The following is a 25,204-nucleotide window of genomic DNA, read 5'->3' as shown; positions in this document are numbered from 1 at the left end:
GGCGCACGTACCGCGGGGGGGCAGAGAGCAGAGGGCAGGGGCGCACGCACCGCAGGGGGGCATGGGGCACCTCACCTCCTTCCGCATGCTTTCTCAGCAAAGGGGGCACACCACATACCGAGGGGAGGAGAACAGAAAGAAAAGAAAAGCTAAAAGAGGGTCCAAAGGGACGAAATCCATGAGCATCTGCTGCCACCGTGGCCACAAGGTCTTGGAGAGAGAGGCAGTACGCACCGCCGTTGCGAAATGGTGGATAACGGCGACGGAGATGCAGGCGTCACAGGCCCCGCTGCGGATGGGCACGGCCAGCGCGTCGCAGACGAGGGCCGGGAGGTGCCGCTCTCGGCAGATGTCCACGAGGCCCTGGCTCCGATCACAACCAATCTGTACACACAGAAGCAAACAATTTCACAACACTGTGTTTAAACGTCATGAGAGATTACGAGCACTGGGCTTATTCGTCACACACAGGGAGCGGGCGGCCCTCGCATTCCCCACGGGGTGGGGTAAGGCCAGGCTTTACCAGTTCTTACAGCCGCCGCAAGGTCAGATCCCACCTCTTAGGGGCAGCGTGTAGGACCTTCCCAGGTACCAGACTCCCCTCGAATTAGTGGAGGGAAAGAAAATGACGAGTATAGAGATGCCAGTGGTGGAAATGGGACGTCCTAATTGGCATCTAACCCATTACCAATCTAGATCCTTTTGTAAGATCACACATAGAAAATGGAACTACTCTGTAAACACAGGCATGAATTCGGTCCTTTGTGGGGACCTACACGGGGCCCTCATCACTCCATAAACATACTATGCTGGCCCAGACAGCAGGAGGGTGGCTGGGATTTCTGCCTGCTTCTTGTTAATTTTCAGTACATATAGCTGTACCATCAGGAAGTAAAATTCCCAAACAAGAGAAAAGTAATTTATTTCATTTTTTTTAAGCTACTGAGTCTCGTTCTGCTGAACACATAACCTATTAAGAATGAAGCGCTAACTTCAAAACCTGCCAAATGCTGTTTAATGACACCTTGCAGTCTAGGCAAACCCTCCCTCGGGAAAGGCAGCTCGCAGCCGGTCTTCCTGTCCCTTCCTGTCCCGGGGCAGGGGCCTCACGCGCCTGCTGCCTGTGTCTGCCTCTGTGGGAAGCGTCTGTGGGTGCCACAGCCACCTCTCTCCTCTCTAGCTTGGTTGTTACTGTTGTGCACAGTCTTGCTGTCTGGTTCTGAGGCTACCACGTGTGCACATGTGGAGGGGAGGGAGAGAGCATGCATACAGCAGGCGCCCGTGAAGGGAGGGAGGAAAGGGAGGGTGGGCGGAGCATGAGGGGTTAAATCACTAATAATTATCCCCAGACAGTTCTTTACTCAGTGTCTACAACAGAGAAAAAGAAACATGAAAGCAGGTTTCATCAGACAGCCGGGGTCTCTTCAAGCTTGCATGTACTCCTAAATTTCTCATGCAGTGAGCCCTGATCGTTAGGGTTCCCTTGGTCTATTTGAGAATAAAGAGCATGAGTCCTCATGTCAAAACAACTCTTATTAACGCACACTGCGAGGCTAGTCACACTTTATACGAATTTGCTCAATTTCTTTCTTTCTTTTTTTTAATATTTTATTTATTTCTGAGAGAGAGAGAGAGAAAGAGAGAGAGAGAGAGACAGCGTGAGCAGGGGAGGGTCAGAGAGAGGAGATACAGAATCTGAAACAGGCTCCAGGCTCTGAGCTAGCTGTCAACACACAGCCCAACACGGGGTTCGAACCCACAAACCATGAGATCATGACCTGAGCCAAGTCGATGCTTAACCGACTGAGCCACCCACGTGCCCCGAATTTGCTCAATTTCTAATTGGTATTAAAAAGCTTCTATATTCTATCCCAGAGCTGCATTAAGTTTTAAAGCATAATAAAAGATACGATGCTAGAGGTAAAGTAGAGCAATTTCCCTTTGCTATATTTTAGGATGAAAAAGTCCCTGGGCACCTGGGTGGCTCTATAGGTTGAGAAACTGACTCTTGGTTTAGGCTCAGGTCATGATCACACAGTTCATGGGTTCAAGCCCTGTGTCAGGCTCTGTGCTGACAGTGTGGGGCCTCCTTGGGATTCTCTCTCTCCCTCTCTCTTTGCACCCTTCCAACTTGTGCTCAAAATGAACACCGAAAAAAAAAAAAACAAGATGAATGAGTACCAAGGGCCCATTAATACCAACAGGGACCCAACTCTCAAATAATTGCTGTCTTTAATTTTGTGTGATATGTTAAGTGGTTTATTATGACTTTTATTTATTTTCACCCATATTCTATACTGCAGAGCCAGCAGTGACAACATCACGATGACAACACCACTGAAATAATATGCATATTGCACTCTAGAATTTGCCACCTGTTTTCACAATAAAATTCAGTTCACAGGATCAGAAGGTTCAAGTATGTCCGACCCTGACAGATCGCTATAAATCTAGCTAAAAGTCGGCAGGAAAAAAGTCCAATTTTACTACAGAACAAGTACCAGGAGACAGGGCTCAACAAGGAAGCAAAGTTATCACCCGAGAACCACAGATAAAGCAGGACATGGAGAAGAGCAGCCAAAGAAGAGGAAATGTCCCTCTTCCCACGGCCAGGCTACTACAGGGGCCTGTACAGGGCAGCCCCGCGCGGCAGCGTGAGGGCTGAGGACAGTGTCAGTCACCAAGCATGAGGTCTAGTGTACACGTGACCTGTGCCTGGCTCGGTACTTCCATTCTGCACTGACTTAGCCTGAGTCTTTCATAGACTAGTGTCAGATCATTACTATCTTCTTCTCTTTCCTATGTTTAAATTTCCTTAAGTTTTTATACCAAGGAGAGTACCCAGTATTTGAAATTCTCCTTAATGATGTTGCATAATGTCAACAATATGGCAGAAAATGGATTATTTATAAATACGAACACTTATTAAAGGACTCACATAAAGCTCTGTAATTCTGTATGGCAGATGGAGATCAATGACATAAAAACACATACAGGCTGTGCTTAAAATGTGTACTTATACTCTTTTATAACTGTTTTTAATGTTTTTCAATTTTTTTTTTTAAAGGAGTCTCCACACCCAGCACAGTGCCCAATACAGGGCTTTAACTCATGACCCTGAAATCAAGATGTGAGCTGAGATCAAGAGTCAGACACTCAACCAACTGAGCCATCCAGGTGCTCCAACTCTTTCATAATTTTTAAAATCTTCAACAAAACGTTAAACATGCAATTCTGGAAGGACTGGTAAAAAAGAAAAAGTATTCAAACTAGTAATCAGAGGTTCAAACTAGTAATCAGAGGTGCAAACTAGAAAACAAAATTTCGTTTCTCTCCTCGTAAAGTACCAAAATTATTTTAAAATCACAGTACACCATGGTGACAGCAGTAATAAAACTTGCTGTCAAAAGTGCTAGTGATGGGGGCACCTGTGTGGCTCAGCTGGCTAAGCGTCCGACTTCGGCTCGGGTCATGATCTCATAGTCCGTGGGTTCCAGCCCTGCGTCGGGCTCAGAACGTGGAGCCTGCTTTGGATTCTGTGCCTCCGTCTCCCTCTGTCCCTCTCCCACTTGCACTCTATCTCTCTCTCAAAAATGAATAAATGTTTAAAAAATAAAAACAAGTGCTAGTGATGGTACAAATGGACTCCGATTTTCAAAAGCAGTTAGACACACCGCTTTTCAAGGAAGATAAAAATGTTCACAACTTTTGACCCAATAATTGTTGTTCTAAAAATTCATCCTAAAAACAGAAATAATCCAACATACAGAAAAAGCTAAACAGACTAAAAAAAAAAAAAGGCCTTTTACGGGGCACCTGCCTGGTCTTATAGCGGATTCTCGGTGCTAATGTACCCACTGTGAAAACACTCCCTGAGTCAGGAATTCTTACTACCCTGCAGCTGAGGAAACCTCGTCTCAGAGCACGCAGGTAGTGTGCCTCAAGTAAGATAGTTAAGCGGCGGAGCAGGGCTTTAAACCTGGGCTTCTCTCCCTCCAAAGTCATGTTCTTCCTTCTTGTCACAGCGTTTCTCTGGGCAGATTCTCATTACTGTGTTATTTATAACAACTTCACACTGAACACAAGGAACCATCATCAAGTCCAGGAACCAGGTAAGGCTACACAGCAAAATGGAAATATGAAGCGATACAAGTGAGTTATTGAGCTGTACACATACTCCTGACGATATAAAACATTACAGGGAAATACTGGAAAGATCTCTGTCACAACAAACTGGTTTATTAGGGTGTTAAGATTATAGGCAAACACCTTTTCTTCCATCTTCTGAACTACAGCTACATTGTTTTTATTACTTAGAAAATACAACATTTTTAAAACTACTAAGAAAACAAGCAAGTACAGGGAGATGAGACGGGCAGTACGCTGTGGAGAGCCAGAGAAGAGGCAGATCCGCTGAAAACAGCCCTCAGAACTCACGAGCTGAAGGCAGGCTCCAGCAGCAACTAGGCCAACAACCTAGGAAAGCCACGTACTACCTCAGAGCTTGTTTCCTCATCATAAAAACGCCCGCTCCTCAGGGTTCCTTTGAGAGCCAAACAAAACGATGTACGCTGACCATCTCACTAACCACAGAAGAACTATGCAAAGAGAGATCCTTGTACCCTAACGGTACACTACCCTGGGTGAAGGCCCACCCCCGTGAGGCTGTCGCATTTCCTTCAGTTACAGACCACGGCACTGTGTATACTCCGCTTTTCCTGTAAGAAATTGAGGGTGAATTCACAGGTTTGCTCCTCACCACTCAACAAACCATTAGTTAACTTCTATCACGTGCCTGCTAAGTGGACAACAAAACAGACATGATTTCAGGGCGCCTGGTGGCTCAGTCGGTTAGGCGACTGACTCTTGGCTTGGCTCAGGCCATGATCTCACGGTTTGTGGGATCAAGTCCCATGTTGGGCTCTGCATGGAAGGCATGGAGCCTGCTTGGGATTCCCTCTCTCTCCCTCTGTCTCTCCACCCCTTGCCCCTACCTAAATAAATTTTAATTAAAAAAAATTTTTTTTAAACCTCTCTCTTAGCAGAACGCCATAGAGTATGGACTGTGCAGCTGGAGATGAGGCTCCAGTGCTTGTCCTGACACCATGTAACCGTGGGCCTGTCATGACCTGACTGAACACTCCTTCTCCCAGCTGTAAAATGGGGATGGTAATACCAGTCTCCTACACCGTGTGAGAACGTAGCACAGCACTCAGCTCATGGCAGAAACCTGAGGACATCAGTGTCCTCTCTGTTCTTTGCTGCACTGGGATAGTCAACAGTTAAAACACAAGACCAAACCAAACCAGAAATGTGCAAAAGAGGCTTATACGAACATACCTGCAATTCTTCTTATTTTCTTCTTATCATAAATAGGTTCCTGGTGTTGTTATTATACTGCGATTCTATTTACAGCAACCAAGAGAGTCCCTACAATGAATGAGCCAGGCTGAGCTCTGGGTTTGTACTGTCTCACCTCTAATATTGGTACTATTATAAAGGCAATAGGTCTCGAAGGGCTAAAGTCTTTGATTACTAAATTTAACTCTGAAAATAAAGGCAACAGCTAGTGCTAATGACAAGAAATGAAGAGTAACTGAAGACGTCTATAAAATGAAAAGCAATTCATAAAACTATCTCCAAGAGAGCCAAGCTAGTATTCTAAAAATGCATTTTGTTAAGGAAGTATGCAATAATAATATTAATGACTTTTCTAATTCAGAGACTATCCTATGTTTGAATACCTGGAATGAATGTCTCAGGTCACATCTCATGAATGTCAAGGAACACACATATTCTCAGGCTCAAAGATAGCTGCTCAAAGTACACTCAAATACAATGGCTGGAGCCTCGGCAGCTTACAAGAGCAGGCTCCCCTTTATCATATATAATTCTATTTCTGGTATAATGAAAACCCTAAGTCCAACCAGACATGTAGCTTTCATTCATTCACTGAACCAACACTTACTGAGCCTTCCCGAGAGGTCAGACACCACGAAACGCTCCGGGAATAGCTAGACAGGAAAGAATACAGGCGGATGACCCCTGGTAAAATGAATAGACAATGGAAGGTGACAGGACTTGTGGCTTTCCCACTCTTCTAAAGGTATTTCTGAAGAGCTTCAGATATTTGACTCAGTTAACGAAGAAGTCATTTTTCTCACTTGTAACAGGATAATGTTATCGTCATGACTAAGTCAGTGTGGTTGACCTCAACCTAGCTTCTCAGCCACAGATGCTGCCTGACTACATAAAGTCATGGGTTATCATTAAGAAAGCACAAAAGCAGAGCTCCCTGAGAAACATTTTGGACAGTGCCTTAAGATTACAACAGCAGAAGATATCACTTTGATTTGAAGTGGCACATCAAAACCTACTTCTTCAACATGAACAAACATAACTCATTCGACCTTACTCTTTATAAACTAAAATTTAACTGTAAACATGATGATAATATGCAACTACTAACGTCGTATCATGATGAAAAGCTATGCTTTTATCTCTTCATGCACAAACCTTTCCTCACAGTAGCACAGTAGTAACTTACTTTGTTCATGCAGGTGTGTGACGTCAGGGATGGGGTAGAAACAGATTACACGCAATCTGACGTGCTACAGAAGCCTGTCCACGGAGACGGCTCTCATTCTCCTCACTTACCGTCCTCTCTTTAGTCATCTGTCCCTGGTCTTGAGAAAGGGAAGCTTCAATCCCCCCAGAGCAGCGCGGATGTATTTACAATAATGCACTAGTGCAGGGAGAACTTTCTACTTCCCAGCACAGGAGAAGAAAGGGGACCATAGAAAAGGGAATTATAGCAACTGACAACAGAAATTCTGACGTGAGAGAGAGGTGGGTCCAAATTCTGAACCTAGCACTAACCTTAGTCACATTTTTTTAATCTACTTAAACCTTAGTTTCCATNACTTTCTACTTCCCAGCACAGGAGAAGAAAGGGGACCATAGAAAAGGGAATTATAGCAACTGACAACAGAAATTCTGACGTGAGAGAGAGGTGGGTCCAAATTCTGAACCTAGCACTAACCTTAGTCACATTTTTTAATCTACTTAAACCTTGGTTTCCACAACAGTAAGATGGCAATACATAGTAACCTTTATAATTTCCTACTATGAATAAAAGCACACTAGATTTGATGTCAGAGGCATGGGTTCAAATCCCAGTTATATTCCCTAAATGTACAGTATTAGGAAAGTAATAGTCTGTGAGCCTGTTTCTTCATTAATAAATGACAGATGAAAATATCTGCTTTATAACTGACAGAATCAGAGAAGATACTTGCAAATGACATATCAGATAAAGGGTTAGTATCCAAAATCTATAAAGGACTTATCAAACTCAACATCCAAAAAACAAACAATCTAGTGAACAAATGGGAAAAAGACATGAACAGACACTTCTCCAAGGAAGACATCTAGATGGCTAAGACACATGAAAAGATGCTCAACATCACTCATCATCAGGGAAATACAAATCAAAACCCACACTGAGATACCACCTCACACCCGTCAGAATGGCTAGTATTCACAACTTAGGCAACAATAGATGTTGGTGAGGATAGAGAAAGAGGATCTCTTTTGCACTGTTGGTGGGAATGCACACTGGTGTGGCCACTCTGGAAAACAGTACAGAGGTTCCTCAGAAAATTTAAAATAGACCTACCCTACAACCCAGCAATTGCAGTAGTAGGTATTTACCCCAAGGATGCAGGTGTGCTGTTTCAATGTGGCACATGCACCCCAGTGTGTATAGCAGCGCTATCGACAATATCGACAATAGCCAACGTATGGGAAGAGTCCAAATGTCCATCGACAGATGAATGCATAAAGAAGATGTGGTGTGTATATATATATATATATATATTTTATATATATAATAGAATATTACTCAGTAATCAAAAAGAATGAAATCTTGCCATTTGCAACAACGTGGACAGAACAAGAGTATATTATGCTAAATGGAATTAGTCAGAGAAAGACAGATATCATATGACTTCACTCATATGTGGAATTTAAAATACATAACAGATAAGGGAAAGGAAGCAAAATAATATAAAAACAGGGAAGGGGACAAAACAAGGAGAGTCTTAAATACAAAGAGAGAACACACTGAGCGTTGCTGGAGGGATGGTGGTTGGGGGGAGGGGCTAAATGGGCAAAGGGCATTGAGGACAAGTGTTGGGATGAGCACTGGGTGTTATATGTAGGGGATGAATGACTGGATTCTACTCCTGAAATCATTATTGCACTATATGCTGACTAACTTGGATATAAGTAAGTATATAAGTAAGTAAATAAATAAATAAATAAAAAGAAAATAACTGGATTTTAATAAAAAGAAAGAAAGAAAAAAAAGAAAGTATCTGCTTTAACTTTCTCATACTGAGAAGGATCTAAGCAAAGAACATGACTTCTATACATATCCTTTCCAGGGGCGCCTGATACTGGCTCAGGTCATGATCTCATGGTTCATGGGACTGAGCCCTGCATCAGGCTCTACGCCAACAGCATGGAGCCTGCTTGGGATTTTCTCTCTCCCTCTCCCTCTCTCTCTGCCCATTCCCCACTTGTATGTTCTTTCTCTAAATAAACATTTAAAAAATGTTAATATTCTTTCTAGCCTATAAAGAGTTTTATCAGTATTACTGATAAAATAATCTCAGAAAGCAAAATCTAAAGAGAGTGGGGAAGGGAGTAAATTACAAATATTGATATGCATGCCCACAAATTCTCAGGGAATGAATAAGAATAGGAGTGTTCATTCATTTTCCATCTGTTGGTTATAACTTTTCTGCAATGGCCTAATCATAAAACAGCATTATATCACAAGGCAGAAGGGGATAAGAACCCTTACAAATAAAGGGAGAGATGGCAAGATGGCGGAGAAGTAAGGAGCTCCGTACTTGCACGCGCGCCCATACATCACACAGAAAAGATCTGAAGCCATTGGAAACCTTACAAAACCTGAGAGATTGGGAGAAAAAGGACGCAGAATCCACTGAGAGAGNGTTATGTGGAAACTAATTTGACAATAAACTATTTGTAAAAAAAAAAAAAAAGAGAGAGCCCAAAGCAACAATTACTTGCCATATATAACTCCTTATTGATGCCAAGATACTTTCCATTTCCACAGCCAACATCAGCCACTAATGAACCACTTGGCAAAGCTTTCAAAAACTCCACCACGTGTGGCCAAGGGGTATGTCTCGTGCTGCTGAAGTGCCCGGCAATCTCTTCATAGACTCGGTGGACGTATTCTTGCTCCAGTTGTGAGGCTTCCCTGTCGCTCTCCGGAAACGATGGGGGGGTCTCCTTCATCTGGCTGTCACAGACCAGAGAGTAACCTAATGAAAAATTAAAGCAATAAAAACCTTTCATTTTTATACAAGTGATTCATAAGGTATCACGTTTTCTTAAAAGAACAAGTAAATCCATCCAAATTTGGTGACGAGGGCTAAGCAGGCTCTGATTTATCAGCTTAAAAACAGCTGGCACCTAACAAGTCCAGTTTTACGTGCGAGGGTCTAGCATACACAGAAGGGAAAAATCCGTGTGCAACAGAAATGACTGCAAGCCTGCAGGCCTTATAATGCCGGTGCCTATTTCCCATCGGGATTAAGGGTCCTCTCACCCAGGAAAGCATCCTGATGGGCCTGGCCCAGCCAGGGGAAATTAGCTGAACTAACGCGATGTAGGGTTTTTCTCTTGGTGGGTGAAGCAGACAGGGTCTGGGGCCCTCGGACTCTCAGAAAAACAAGGCCTAGCAGCAAAGTGCGTCGTTCAGTAATGATGACAGGCATTTAACGAGCACTATTTGAAGCCGTTTATATGTGTGTTCTCAGTTCATCCACTTCACAGAGGAGGAAACTGCAGCAGAGAACAGCAAATAACAATCCTCAAGCGACAAAGATGGCAAGTCACACAGCCGGGACCGCACCCAGCCAGCGGGAACGCCAGAGCCCACATCTCAGTGACTACAGAGCCGCCTCCTTCAGCAGAATCGGCAGACTCCAAGGAGAACGCCATCAAGTCAAGATGATGAAGGAAATTTAGGGTACGTGGGTATTCTAATTCTAAACCCAATTCTGAAGTTGTCCCCTGTTCTCTGCAATCATGTCTAATACTCATTTTAAATCTTTGCCTATTCTCTGCTATCCTAGAATTTCCCTTTATCTTCAGCCAAAGTCCATGACACGCACCGTTTTATTCTGGAGAATAACGGAGAAAGGAGCAGTGTCCCCAGAGAAACCAGTCAGGACCAAGGAAATTATCAGAAATCGTGAGGGGCTAAGAATTGGGCTTCAGGAATTCTCTCTGACTATAGTTAGTGGGTGCTGAACCTGGACCACTGGGCAGGAGACGGCTCATCTACGCGGACGTGTGAAGGGGAGCTCTCAACATGTTATGCGGATGTTTCAGAAAAAGGGCAGCCCCAGAAAGCCTGAGGCTCTAAAACGTCCGTGCGAAAACAGACAGGTTACCTTATCTTGGTCACATCAGAATCACACTACAATATACATTACAATTATCCCAAAATGATCTTAGGAAAATTTTATTCTCTTGGAAATTATAAATATCTTAAGTTAGCTAAACAAGGAGCAACCTTTATCCTTAAAAACCCACACATTTTGACAGAAAATATCCAAAAGATGGCCTTGAACATGAAAAACATCAGTAAGCTGAAAATACAGTCGGAGCTTCTATAATACGGTTTACATTTAATTAATGTCCACAACGAAGAAACATTCGCATAAGAAAACCGGCCTGTCTCTGCAACTAGACTTCAGGATCCTGGAGAACATGAGCCATGCTTTATTTTTCAGGATCTTGTGAAACTACTGGCAGTTTAGACACTCAACAAATACTAAATAGGCTTTTTTTTTTAATTGATAAAAAACTTGATGGTTTAAGGTAGCAATGACACTTTTAGCAAAAGAAAGAAAAATCTGTTTTAAGCTTCACTAACACCAAGATATCAAATACAGCAATTTCGAGTTTTCTAACAGATACTATTTACAAAATGAAAGGGATTTTTTATTCATTGAGTCTAAGAAACACAGGGCATGATGTACTTGTACAGAGAAGTAGAAACAACATCCTGCTAACATTTTTGAGCACTTCTTTTATTCCCTTCGCGATTTCCAAACTGACCAAAACACAAACCACTGTTTATCCCTCTAGAGCTACCTACTTACTAAGGAACAATCTGTCACCTCTAACGTCCTCAGTGGGTTAATGAGAAGTAATTTAGAAACAACACAAACTGTTTCCAATAAAACCTATTTCTGTACAAGTGATATTTTAATGTCCTACAACTGTGACTTCAATAAATAAAATACTTATTCGGCATCCAACTATGCTCAATTATTTCCTATATTTAGGAAAAATAAAGATGAATAAAATGCAGTCCCTGCCTTCAAGGAATATAAGCTCTAAAGGGGGTGGGTGAAGAAAAATCTACCTAAGTACAACACTAGGCAAAATATGGGAAATACCATTAGTGAAGTTAAGACCAAGCTCTCCTTAGTTATAATGGGATTTTAAAATATCTTTACACTTGATTTACTCCATTGTACAGTGGAACCAAAATTATATACTTACTACAATTACAAGGTGTTTGCCTCACTTTCCTAAATGTAAATGATGTCCTTATTCCCCTCTTGCTTAAAGTTAAGTCTCCAACATCACTGGTGATAATTCCACTTTTGTGACCCTTGGATGCTTGAACAGTATCAAATTTTCTGGGTGTGATTCTAAAAACAACAGTCAAAATAATTTATTTAATACCACATTAATAAAAATATTTCAGGTCCTCTCAAAAATATTAAGGGAACATAACAAATCTAGAAGAATTTATTTCAAATACCTACTGGATTCCCTGAATTGTTAAGCATTGTAGAGAAAACAAAGAAATAGAAGTCTCTATCTTAAAAAGTTATCCTCAGGGTAATCATATTAAAAGAATGCACAACTAACAAATTATTCAAGAGATACAAACAGAATAACAAATATTTAATTAATACCAATTCTGAGAGAGAAAAAAAAATAAGGAACAGAAGGAGCAAAGAGGAAACAAACAGTAAAAAAAAATTAAATCCAATCAATAATTATGTCAAATGTAAAAGGACTAATACATTCAATTAAACAAAGATTGTCAAATTGGATTAAAAAAATAAAATCCAATTATATGCTAGTTATAAGAGGTGCATACCTTAAAATAAGGACAGAGAGTGGTTGAAAACAAAGATTGAAAAACAATATGATATACTAAAACATGATAAACCAAAAAGAGTATTTTGCATATTCTAAGCACAACCAAAAGGAAAGAGGTATAGCTAACCTAATCAAACTCGACTTCAAAGGAATAAAATAAGAGAGATAAAAAAGGACATTTCATAATAACAAGTGTCAATCCAACAGAAATACATAAAAACTGTATTTATTTGTATGCACCTAAGTAATGACACAGCCTCAAAATACATAAAGCAAAAAGTGAACAAAAAAATCACAGGAGAAATAGACAAATACATAATTCTCATTGTAGCTTTGAATACATTTTTCTTAGTAAAGTGAAATCTAGTTGAGGGTCAATGACAACATCAAAAAACAACAGATAATGGAAGTTGCAGGCTGCCTCACATTCTCACCAGTACTCACTATTACCTAAGTTTTATTTTAGCCATTTTAGTGAGTGAAAAGCGTATGAAATTGTGGTTTTAATTTGTAGTTCTCTGATGACTAATGATGTTGTATATCTTTTCATGTGCTCATTAGCCATTCATTGACATATATATATGAATATATAAATATATATGTTTATATATTTGTGAAGGATCTGTTCAAATCTTAAGCCCAAGCCTTTATTGGATATATGTATTCTGGATATTTTCTCCCCATGTGTAGCATGCCTATTGACTTTTTTTAATGACATTTTTTGATGAGCAAAAGTTTTTAATGTTGATGCAGTTCATCTGTCTTCTTTCTGTGTTCTAAAATCTGTCTTTAAAAAAACTTTCCTACCCCAAAGTTGCAAAAATATTCTCTTGTATTTTTTTCTAGATGTTTTACAGCTTTTGTTTTTACATTTAAATCTATGATCTACCTCATATTACTTTTTGTAAATTGTGTGAGGCAGATAATGGTTCATTTTATTTATACAAGGCCATCCAATGGTCTCAGCACCATCTGTTTAAAAATTTCCTTTCCACACTGAATTACACTGGTGTCTTTGTCAAAAATCGACTGATCTTACATACGGCAGATGTATTCTGCCCCACTGGTCTACCTGTCTATACACCAACACTATACTCTTTTGATTATGTAGCTTTAGTAAATTTTAAAAATCAGGTAAAATAAATCCTCCAACACTGTTCTTCTGTTTCAAGATTGTTTTGATTATTCTAGATCCCTCACATTTCCTTATAAATTTTAGAATCTGCTCATCAATTTCTATAAAAAAGTCTAAAGATTTTAATTAGAATTATACTGAAATATTAGATCAACTCGGGACAACTGATATCTTAACAATATTAGGTTTCTATCCATGATTATGGCATCTCTATCTCTTCATTCATTCTGATCTTCATTAATTTCCCTCAGCAGTATTTCATGATTTCAGTGTATAGGTGCTGCATATCTTTTGTTAAGTTATTCCTAAGATTTAAGCCTTCTTCTTTTGGGGGCACCTGGGTGGCTTAGTTGGTAAGCATCTGACTTCAGCTCAAGTTATGATCTCATAGTCCATAGGTTCAAGCCCCACATCAGAGCCTAGAGTTTGGTTTGGATATTGTGTCTCCTTCTCTCTCTGCCCCTCCACTGCTCATGTTCTCTCTCTCTCCCTCCCCCTCTCTCTCTCTCTCTGAAATAAACAAACTTTTTTAAAAAACCTTTTTTTTAAAAATGTTCATTTATTTATTTTGAGAGAGAGAAAGAAAGCAAGCAACCAGGGAAGGGGCAGAGAGAGAGGGAAAGAGAGGATCCCAAGTAGACTCCACACTGTCAGCGTGGAACCTGAAGGGGAAGCTCAAACTCACAAACCATGAGATCATGACCTGAGCCAAAATCAAGAGTCAAGACACTTAACCAACTGAGCCCCAGATGCCCCAAGATTTAAATCTGAGGCCAAGTTTTCTGATTGAGTTACCCTAGCAAGTCTATCTCCCTATAGAGGTGGGTTTTACATTCAGAGAGAATGTGCTACGCCTCAAAGGTCTGAGCAAATTATACAAGAGCATAATTTTATACTTAAGATGTTGATTTCTCTTTATTAAGAGCCAGATACGTTTTTTCTATACATCTAAAATAGAGAAAGTTCAACTATATCATTACAATGGATTTGACCCTAACGTGAAAATAATGTATTTCAGTTCTGTTTTCGTTTTGTCACTGTTATACTTGTTCTTCAATTCTTTATTAGAATCAGAACTCTCAAAAGGCAACAAAAAGCACAAATAAACAACTGGGACTACATCAAACTGAAAACCTTCTGCACAGTGAAGGAAACCATCAACTAAATGAAATGGCCAGCTACAGGATGAGAAAAAATATTTTAAATTATGTATCTGGTAAGGGACTAATATCTAAAATATATAAACCACTCATACAACTCAACAGTAAAAACCAGGGCATTTAAAAATGGGCAGAGGAACTGAAGAGACATTTTCCAAAGAAGACACAGAGACGGCCAATAGGTACATGAAAATGTGTTCAGTATCACTCATCACCAGGGGAATATAAATCAAGACCACAACGAGATACTACCCACACCTGTTAGACAGGCTATTACTAAAAAGCTAAGAAATTACAAGTGTTGGCTAGCGTGTCGAGAGAAGGGAACCCATGTGCACTGTTGGTGGGAATGTAACCTGGTGCAGTCACTGCAGAAAACAGTAGGGAGATACTCAAAAATTTAAAAGGAGAACTACCATATGATCCAGCAACTTCACTTCTGGATTTTTATCCAAAGGACACAAAAACACTAACTTGAAAAGATATCTGCACTCCAAGGTCACTGCACCATTACTTACAACAGCCAAGACTTGGAAACAACCTAAGTGCCCATCCATGAATGAATGAAGAGAATGTGATGGGTGTGCGTGTCGGGGAGAGGGAAGGGTAATGAAATATTATTCAGTCATAAAAAAGAAAGGGGGGCGCCTGGATGGCTCAGTTGGTTAAACATCCGACTTCGGTGCTCAGGTCACGATCTCACGGTTTGTGGGTTTGGGCCCCAAGTCAGGGTTGTCAGTTCAGAGCCTGGAGTCTGCTTTAGACTCTCTGTTTCCCTCTCCCTCTGCTCCTCCCTGACTCATGCTCTGTCCCTCTCTGTCTCTCAAAAATAAATAAATGTTAAAAAAAATTTTTTTACTAAATAAAAAAGAAAGAAATCTTTCCATTCGCAACAATGTAAATGGACCCTGAGAGTATTATGCTAAGTGAAATAAGTTTGGCAGAGAAAAACAAATCCCATATGATCTCACATATATATGGAATGTAAATCAAAAACAGAAACAAATCAAACTTGGGGCACCTGGGTGGCTCAGTTGGTTAAGCATCTTACTCTTGATTTTGGCTCAGGTCATGATCTCACTGGACTGTGAGATCAAGCCCCGCATCGGGCTCTGCACTGATAGTGTGGAGCCTACTTGGGAATTCTCTCTTTCCCTCTATCTCTGCTCCTCCCCTGCTCGTGTCTTTCTCACAATAAATAAACAAACATTTTTTAAAAACCTTACAGGTATGCTGAACAGACTGGTGGTTGTGGGTCTACTGGGGGTCGGTGAGGGTAGGAAGAGCTGTGTAAAATGGGTGAAAGTAGTCAAAGATACAAATTTCCAGTTATATAAATAAGTCTTGGGGAGGCAGTGTACCTGGTGCCTACAGTTAACAACACTGAACTCCATGTTTGAAAGTTGCTAACAGCAAATCTTAAAAGTTCTCATCCCAAGAAAAAAGCCTGTAACTACATGTGGTAATGGATGTTAACTAGACTTAATGTGATGATCATTTCACAACATATATATATAAAGAATCATTATGTTGTACACTTGAAACTAACATAATTTATATGTGAATTTAATAATTTAGTTTATATCTCAATTTATTTATTTATTTATTTATTTATTTTTAATGTTTTATTTATTTCTAGGAGAGAGAGAGAGAGAGAGACACAGCGTGAACAAGGGAGGGTCAGAGAGAGAGGGAGTCACAGACTGAAACAGGCTCCAGGCTCTGCGCTGGCAGTCAGCACAGAGCCTGACGCGGGGCTCGAACCCACGAACCGCGAGATCATGACCTAAGTGAAAGTCGGACGCTTAACCGACTAAGCCACCCAGGCGCCCCTATATCTCAATTTAAAAAAGAATCAGAATTCTCAGACTGATATCTTTTTAAACCACATCATAATTAATTAATTTGAGTACTAAAAAGAAGTATTTTACAGGTCTTGATGCTATTTTAAAAAGTATTTTATTTCAGGGGTGCCTGGGTGGCTCAGCTGGTTAAGCATCTGACTTCAGCTCAGATCATGATCTCGTGGTTCATGAGCTCAAGCCCCACGTCAGGCTCTGTGCTGACAGCTCGGAGCCTGGAGCCTGCCTCAGATTCTGTGTCTCCCTATCTCTCTGTGCCCCTCCCCAGCTCTCTCTTCTCTCTCTCTCAAAAATAAATAAATATTTTTAAAAATTGTTTAAGTATTTTATTTCATTTTCCAAAAGCTAATTTTCGAATCTTAACCTAGTATGCTACAACTATGCTATATTCAGTTTAGTTCTAGCATTTGTTTGGTAGATTTCCTAGGATTTTCTACATCCACATCATAAAGAGTTTTACTTCTTCCTTTCAAATCTCAATGATTTTTATTTCATTTTCTCAACTTATTATACTATGTAAAACACCCACTATAATATTAAATAGAGGTAGTAAGAGCAGACATCCCTGCCTTGTTCAGGATCTTAGGAAAAAGCATTCAATATTTCACCTTTCAATACAATGTTAGCTGTGGGTTTCTCACAGATACCCTTTATCCAACTAAAGATGTTTTCTTCTTGTCCTAGTTTGCCAAGTTTTTATCATGAATGGATACTGAATTCTGTCTAATACAATTCCTGCATCAATCAAGATGATTAAATATCAAACACAGGAAAAGGAAGCTTACTGCACTGAGGGGCTGGTGCAGGTGGAAAGGCTAGAGGGCACAGGGGACACCATATAAATTTGGGGGAAAGAGAGCAATCGAGTCCAGCTGTACGGCCATGGCTAAGGGCATAGATCCTGAGGCCAGACCGCCTGGCTTCTCATCTTGACTCTGCCACATAATGGTTCTATGGCTTTGCACAAGGTCCATAACCTCTTTATGCTCCAAGCTGCTTTAAAAATGGGGATAAAGCACGGAATGAACTTTCCACTTTGACTGTATAAGTGAGCGGATTGTGTGAGACTCTAAGCACAAGGGCCAGCACAAAGAAAATGTTCCAAAAGGAATTTAAAAGGAGAGTCAAATAAACTTATAAATAAGCGCCTTCTAAGGCAGTCAAATACCCTCCAGGAGAGAAGCAGTGGGCTTACTTAGAAATGTGTCATTTGCCGTTAAACACATTGGAATAGTTTCATTTCCAAACAACACAGTGTTCTCTTCACCCACTGCAGCTTTCCATTCCCTGTTTGTAACACAGACAAGATCGATTTAGTTTCCAGGTGACTCTGTCACAAGATAAACATGACAGCACAAGCACAGCGGTAAGTGACAGCTGATGCTCAGCCTCAGTGTGGGGAACCACAGAACGTGGCGGGAACCACGGAGAACTTGAGAACGTCCGCCTTTAGATGAACTTGGGGCTTCATCTACAGAAGGCCAGTGGCTGTTCCTCATACTGCGGCCAAGGATTACTAGGGCCCAATGTTGTCACACTTCCCAATTTTCAAAAGATGCTGAAGACGTAGATTTTTATGTGAAAGCTCCTGATTTTTATATGCATGCAATTGTTTAATGTTCTACCGCAGAGACCACCACTGCCCCAGCCAAAGAGAACAGGTCTGACCACCATATCTGACCCATGTGCTGCCCGTCTGCCATCTCTGATTCAGGGCATGACGACTAGAATAGGAAATCTGAACTGGATCAAATTAAGAGTTTGTAATTAACATTATAGGGCAGAGTTAATTAACTTTTTTTTTGTTTAAAGTAAACTCTACCCCCCACATGGGGCTCAAACTCACAACCCCAAGATCGGGAGTCACGTGCTCTACTGAGCCAGCCAGACACCTCAAGTCACCCTCCTTCAATGCATACCCCTCAGCAGTGCTTTCTACCGCTTTGCTTTCAGCACAGAGATCATTGTTAAGGTGTATTTCCTGTGGTTTATGCAAATTTTTAAGTGTATTATATGTGCTTTTTCCATCTCTTCTCCAGTGCACCCAGAGATTCTGATGAATGCCTCCACGGCTGGTGTATCAGTGTTTGGTCAGTCTCTCTCTATTCCTGTCTCTACCTGTAGCCCCTCCCTCCCTAACCTACCCATTCCCTTTCTCTTTCTCTTCCCAGTACACACACACACACACATACACAGTCACATTATGAATATCGACAGTAGTCATTAAAAATAATACTGAAGGGTTTTTTTTTTCTCTGAAATTATTGAAAAGTTTTGATTCTAGAGAAAGGTTTAAAAATAAATATTGCCTGCAGTTCAGTTTTCCAGAGATAATTCCTCTTAACATTGAACAGAATAATATACTTCGAATGAGAAAATAATGTGATCAAAATGATGTTTAGGAGAATTAATCTGTACCACCACCCAGAATAGATTAAAATATGTTTATAACACAGGCCTATCAAAAGCCATTTTTCATTTTGTATTTGCCAAAATATCATTACTCTTAAGTTTAAATGTTGCCAGTAGTACAAATGCTTAAACTTAAAGAAAATGTGAATATTCTCAAAATTCTAGGAATATCTGAAACCATTGGGTTGCCTCACATTTTTCATTTACTGTAAGTGAAAATATTTTAGATGGCCATGAGAAAAATCAGGTAAATTTAAGCCTCATTGCATAAAATCAGGCCATTGGTTTTCATGGTTCACGTTCAAGACTGGTTACAAATTCATTTATACATTCTTTCCTTGAATTCTTATAAAAATGCATCATCTCCCAGCAGGACATTACTAGTAAGTACAGAACTCAGCAGTGTTTTAAGTAGAATGTTAGTAAATTTTAATGGTGTGGTGCTTCTCTTCTCAAGACTAAAGATACATTCTTATCCAAAGTGCATAGAACCCATTTGTTTGAGATTAGAGTGAAATAAACTCAAAGTGAGAGACATTCTAGAAAACAACAGGCCCACTTAAATATGCCAAAATCATGAAACACAAAGAGAAGTTGAGGAATTGTTTCAAATTAAAGAAGACTAAAGAGAACTGACAAGTTAGTGTGTCATAAGCAGGGTCCCAGAGCAGAGGGGAAGGGCATTGGAGACTCAGACGGATCCCAGATCAGACGGGAAGGGCACTGTGAACTCACAGAGGGGAAGGGCACTGTGAACTCACAGAGGGATCCCAGATCAGAGGGGAGGTGCAATGGGAACTCACAGATGGATCCCAGATCAGAGGGGAAGCACACTGTAAACCACTAGCAGAGATCCTCGGTTTCACCAAACTTCAGTCAGGCTTCTCTGAGCCTGACTCAGCCCCATTCTTGGGCATGTCCTTCAAGAGCCCAATATTAGAAAGATTCCTGCTGAGTCAGTTTAACCAGAACACCCCCCCCTCCAATATCTGATCGTCCTCAATCACCAACCATATTCCTCACTCCCCAGCTGGCACCCCCAGGTGACCTCTGATCTGCAAGAATCCTATTGTGGATTTAGTCCCCACACCCCTGCCCCATCAATGATGTTTCCTCTTCGTAATGTTCCATCTACTGGCACAAGAACCAGCTCCTTGGCTATCAATCCCAACTCTTCCCTGTGTTTGGAACCCGGCCCAGTCCTGTACCGCGGTCCCTCTTCTCCTACTTGCAAGAGTTCAAGTAAAAACTGGTTCTGCTCCTTTAACTACTGGCAGTTTTCAACAGGACTGAACTATGAAGCACAACCAGCAAATATGAAGATGGTTTGTAGAAGACTGTGCTAAGAGTATTTTTATCGGTGTTGAATTTTCTGAATTTGAGTTGCACAGCAGTTTTCTATCACAGGGGTTGGCAAACATTTTCTGTAACAGGATCAAATAGTCAAAATTTGAGGTACAGAGGGGCATATACAGTTTTTGTGACATATTCTTTGTTGCTTTTGTTTTTTACGCTTTAAAAAGGAAAATGGCAGCGAGGCAAGGCGAAGTATCATGATGTCTCCAACTTGTTCTCGAATGACTCAGCAATAATAATAATAATAATAATAATAATGACAATATGTATGAGAGAAATAAAACATATGGTAAAATGTTCACAACTGGTAAATCTAGGTGAAAGGTGAGGGCTGTTCCTTATACTATGTTTGCAACTTTCCATTAAACTTGACTTGGATCAAAATAAAAGGTTAAGATTTACCAAAAAAGGGGCACAGATATCCCTGGAGATTTAAACTTGGGACACCTCAGTGTGCAGACATGGAGCCTGGTTCTAGCAGCTCAAGCAAGAGAGGAGAACTGTCACAAAGCAAGAGGTATATGGCCACCAAGGTCACTTCCATACATACCCATGTGTCCAGAGGTACCTAGATTCTCCAGTCATCACCAGCAAACTCCGACGAGGCAACATAACCGGCACTGTGACGCCGTCTGGGTGCTTAAAGTCCATGACAACCTTGAAGCAAAGACGAAAGCATAAAGATGAATCTGAAATGTCATGTACTCCAAGGGCAAGAATGATTAATTGATTCTGGCTCTCTTTCTAGGTTAATAGGGATTGAAGCCTGATAATGCTCATAGAAGAGTACAGCATGCTGGGCCTCAAACTTTTCAATGCCCATAAAAATCAACTGAATGACTAAAAAACACACTTCATCCATAGGCTCAAACTCAGGTCTAGGATGAGGCTCAGGAATCTGCATTTCTAATAATCACCCCAGGAAATTATGATGCAGGTGGTCTGAGGACCATACATACAATGCAGAACACTAGGGCAGTGGTCAAATGCTGGGACTGAGGGCTGAAACATTCATATCCTGACTCTTCCATGTACTCACCATATGACCCAAGACAAGCCAGTTAACCCCTCTGTGCCTCAGTTTCCTCAGTCCTTATATGATTGTTACATGAATTAAATATATATAATGAATATATATAACAGTATCTGGCACATAATAAAAATAAAAATTCTATAACACAATTATTCATAGGATATTAATAATTAATAACATCCCCCCAAACAACTATTAGATGCCTATTCTCATATAACCCATTTTGCCTTTAAAGTCATGCAACATTTTGGATACTAAAGGCTAATTTATAGGAGACAATCAAAGAACACAGGAACATTTTCAGTAACTCTTCCTAAGTTGTGCTTAAATATTATTTGGAATAAACTATTAAGATATAGCACCTAGGAAACTATTTTTGTCCCCAGGAACCCACACACCAAAGAGTTCAGTCTAAACACAGTAGCAGCTGACAAAGGTGACTTAAAAGGCACGCTATGGGGCTAAAAAAATGTTTAAGTGAACAAATCAATCCATTTGAAAAATAAATGTGACAACCAAGTGTCAGCGGGATGAACAGAACTTAGCATAACATCTTTGTTAAAGATAAACTTTTAGCACAGTACCTCTCCTGATAACTGTTAGTTACTACTACTATCTGTTCAAAGTAGATTATAGACATGAAAATTCTTTGTAAACTACAAAGAATTATACAGATTCAAGCTGCTTTTCTCCCTTTCTCATCTGCCCTGGGAAATATGGAAAATAAAGTAAAATGAAAGAATTTCACTTTCTAACAATTATCTCTTCCAAATGATCACATTTGGAATTTCAAATAACCATGCTAAAAACATTCTATTTATAAGCACTGTAGATGAATTCTTAAGTTGTGGGGGTGAAGTATAGTGATACCCACAGCTTTCTGAAATGTATTTGTATGACAACGGACTGATAAGAGAATGGATAGACGGATAAGTATTTGATAAAGCAGATATGTCAAAAAGTTAACTGTATATTCTAGGTGGTATGTACATAGGTATTTGCTGTATAGTTTGTTCACTTTTCCTATATGAAATTTTTCATACTAAAAAGTTGGGGAAGGGGCGCCTGGGTGGCTCAGTCGGTTAAGCATCCAAGTTTTATGAAGTAGGCGTGATCAGTTACCAACTTTCCCCTCTGGAGAACAGGGAACAGGACTGAAAATTCCAAGCTTCCAACCTTGGCTTGGTCTTTCTGGTGACCAGCTACAACTGGCGTCTCACTAGAACAAGACACTGCCATCCCACAGGGAATCCCCAAGGACTCAGGCAGTCTGTGGCAGGAACCGGGGTGAATGACCCAACATTAGAACAAACACGGCTCCTAGCACTCTTCTTATTTAGGAACTTTATAAATGTGTTAGAAGTTCTGTGCCAGGAACTGGGGACAGAGACCAATATTTATGTTTTCTATTACCTCACAGGTATACAATGTGAGTTTAGTTTTTTTCAATTTAAGAAAGAAATTTTTATTTAAAAAATTTAAAGAAAATTAATCTTTTCTTAAAACAGTCCATCATAAAAGACTGTCATTATCATCATATTTATTTAAAATATCTATATCTTGGGGCGCCTGGGTGGCTTAGTCGGTTAAGCGTCCGACTTTCGCTTAGGTCATGATCTCACGGTTCATGGGTTCGAGCCCCGTGTCGGGCTCTGTGCTGACTGCCAGCTCAGAGCGTGGGGCCTGTTTCAGTCTGTGACTCCCTCTCTCTCTGACCCTCCCCTGCTCACGCTGTCTCTCTCTCTCTCTCTCCTAGAAATAAATAAAACATTTAAATAAAATAAAATAAAATAAAATAAAATATCTATATCTTAACTCATCAATGCTGTTAAGACCAAAAAAAAAGCTTTTTAAAAAATTCACAAAGGAGGGGCGCCTGGGTGGCTTAGTCGGTTAAGCGTCCGACTTTCGCTTAGGTCATGATCTCGCAGTTCATGGGTTCGAGCCCCGCGTCGGGCTCTGTGCTGACTGCCAGCTCAGAGCCTGGAGCCTGTTTCAGTCTGTGGCTCCCTCTCTCTCTGACCCTCCCCTGCTCAAGCTGTCTCTCTCTCTCTCCTAGAAATAAATAAAACATTAAAAAAAAAAATTCACAAAGGATTCACAATCAATAACACTCCCTGCAACTGCTGAATCATTCTGCCAATGTGACAGCTTTGCCTCACAGGAGCTTTTTCCAATTATTCTTTTTGGTTTTACCTATTTTCCTTATTTTCTGAGATGGCAGAGTCAATAAAGATCAAGGTCCCAGCAAGCTCATGGGGCGTGACAGAGAATAATGTTCAGTTCAAAGCAAGCAAACAAAAAATCCTAGACTTTCTGATCTTCTAAAACGTTTACGCATCCAAAGTACAATAGAAATGAAAACCCCAGACACAGCCATCACTCTATCCCTCAAGTAAAAATGATTCATGACAGAAAAGTACATGAAATAAATAGATCTCCATGTCCACTAAATAGGAAAATGAAGAGTACACTGCTTTTGGGAGCACATCCAAGAAAGAAGACAAACTTAATGTGGATCCATACTGGTTAGAAATTTGGGCTGAGCGGGGCACCTGGGTGGCTCAGTCAGTTAAGTGTCCGACTTTGGCTCAGGTCATGATCTCACGGTTTGTGGGTTTGAGCCCCGCGTCGGGCTCTGTGCTGACAGCTAGCTCAGAGCCTAGAGCCTGCTTCAGATTCTGTGTGTCTCTGTCTCAGAAATAAATTTAGGAAAAAAAAAAAGAAAGAAATAAAGAAATTTGGGTTGAGATCATGAACCTTCTGAAACCCTGAATGGTATATGCACAAGAGACAATATGATGTGAAGCATGACGTGTGAGGCACAGAGAACGATGAAGGCTAATAGGGTGGAAGTCACTAAGTTTAACTGAAGAAAAGAATCCCACAGCTGAGAATGCAGCAGGAGAGTAGTCCACCTGTTCCCCATTGCCTGCCAAGTATAAATCTTCTGTAATTGCACTAATGTTTTCATTGGATCCAAATAAAGCAAGAATTTGCTTATTTTAAATGGCAAACAAGGGTGCTCCCGAGTCGCTCAGTTGGTTAAGTAACCGACTCTTGGGTTCAGCTGATGTCACGATCTCATGGTTTTTGAGGTCAAGTCACACACACTGGACTCTGAGATGACAGCATGGAGCCAGCTTGGGATTCTCTCTCCTTCTCTGTCTGCCCACTCAATCTCACCCTTACTTCTCTTCCTCAAAAGAAAGAAATAAACATTTTTTTTAAAAATGGCAAACAAGTGATTCTACGTGTTTCATGTTGAAAAGGCAAAAGGGGGAGAGTCACAACTGTAAGTACACAAGCCTGAAGCTACAAACTATTTGTAAGGAAATACAGGTCATGTCAAAATTGTCTGTTTACACACCTTCCTTGGATCACATATACATAATCCCAGTGTATCATGAGATAATTAGTCCACAGTGGGGAAGAAGAGGAACTTAGAACATTTTTAGTAAAATAAATAATAGTTTTCTGTCTCTCTACAAAAAATGAGGCCCCTAAATGTATACTTTGCTAAGCTGAAAAGTAACTGGAAGAAAAGCCTGATGATACACCGTCTTATTTCAGGGCAGACGAACAAACGGGAATTTTGTCTGGGGCACTTGGAGAACAGTGGCTGATGCCAATGACCTTTCAATCTCCTACCTCTGCCACATAAGTCTGCTTAGTTTTCATTCTCGAAGGCAAGTTAAAATCAAAGACCGAAACAAATCTATTTCCTTTCCTTGATTCTTATTAGCAAGGTGTTTCCAAACAACAACAAAAACAGAAGCCTTGAAATTTGCTAAATTTCTTGAAAGCTGAGAAGTCAACGTTACCAAGGCTCCTGAAACTCAAAGGGAAGAAATCGTGGCAGTCACACATGCCGGACATACGAGACCCAGGGTCTCCCATTTGAAAATCACTGCAAGAAAACAAACTCTACTCCCTCGTTCCGCAGTCAGAAGCAATTTTGTAATGTCCAGGCTTCAATACTCTAGTCATGAGGGGCAAAGCCGCGCATTAGAACATG

The 25,204-nt window shown here is 40.5% G+C and overlaps 1 protein-coding gene across 8 annotated transcripts in view; it reads right to left on the bottom strand.

Moving 5' to 3' along the window:
- The window catches only part of ALKBH8 (alkB homolog 8, tRNA methyltransferase), a 96,683-nt gene that overhangs the window by 2,022 nt on the left and 69,457 nt on the right, over positions 1-25,204 (bottom strand). For all 8 annotated transcript variants that reach the window (XM_077777431.1, XM_077777428.1, XM_077777429.1 and 5 more), the window contains 4 exons: positions 20,704-20,810; positions 11,617-11,768; positions 9,103-9,359; positions 235-384 (listed from right to left, as the gene is read on the bottom strand). In XM_077777431.1, the coding sequence (XP_077633557.1) occupies positions 235-384; positions 9,103-9,359; positions 11,617-11,768; positions 20,704-20,810 (666 nt within the window). The remainder of the gene's footprint in view (positions 1-234; positions 385-9,102; positions 9,360-11,616; positions 11,769-20,703; positions 20,811-25,204) is intronic.

Source organism: Crocuta crocuta, unplaced genomic scaffold (assembly GCF_008692635.1).
Source record: "Crocuta crocuta isolate KB4526 unplaced genomic scaffold, BGI_CrCroc_1.0 scaffold278, whole genome shotgun sequence".
NCBI classification, from domain to species: Eukaryota; Metazoa; Chordata; class Mammalia; order Carnivora; family Hyaenidae; genus Crocuta; species Crocuta crocuta.
This window is presented reverse-complemented; position numbering and strand designations above follow the sequence as displayed.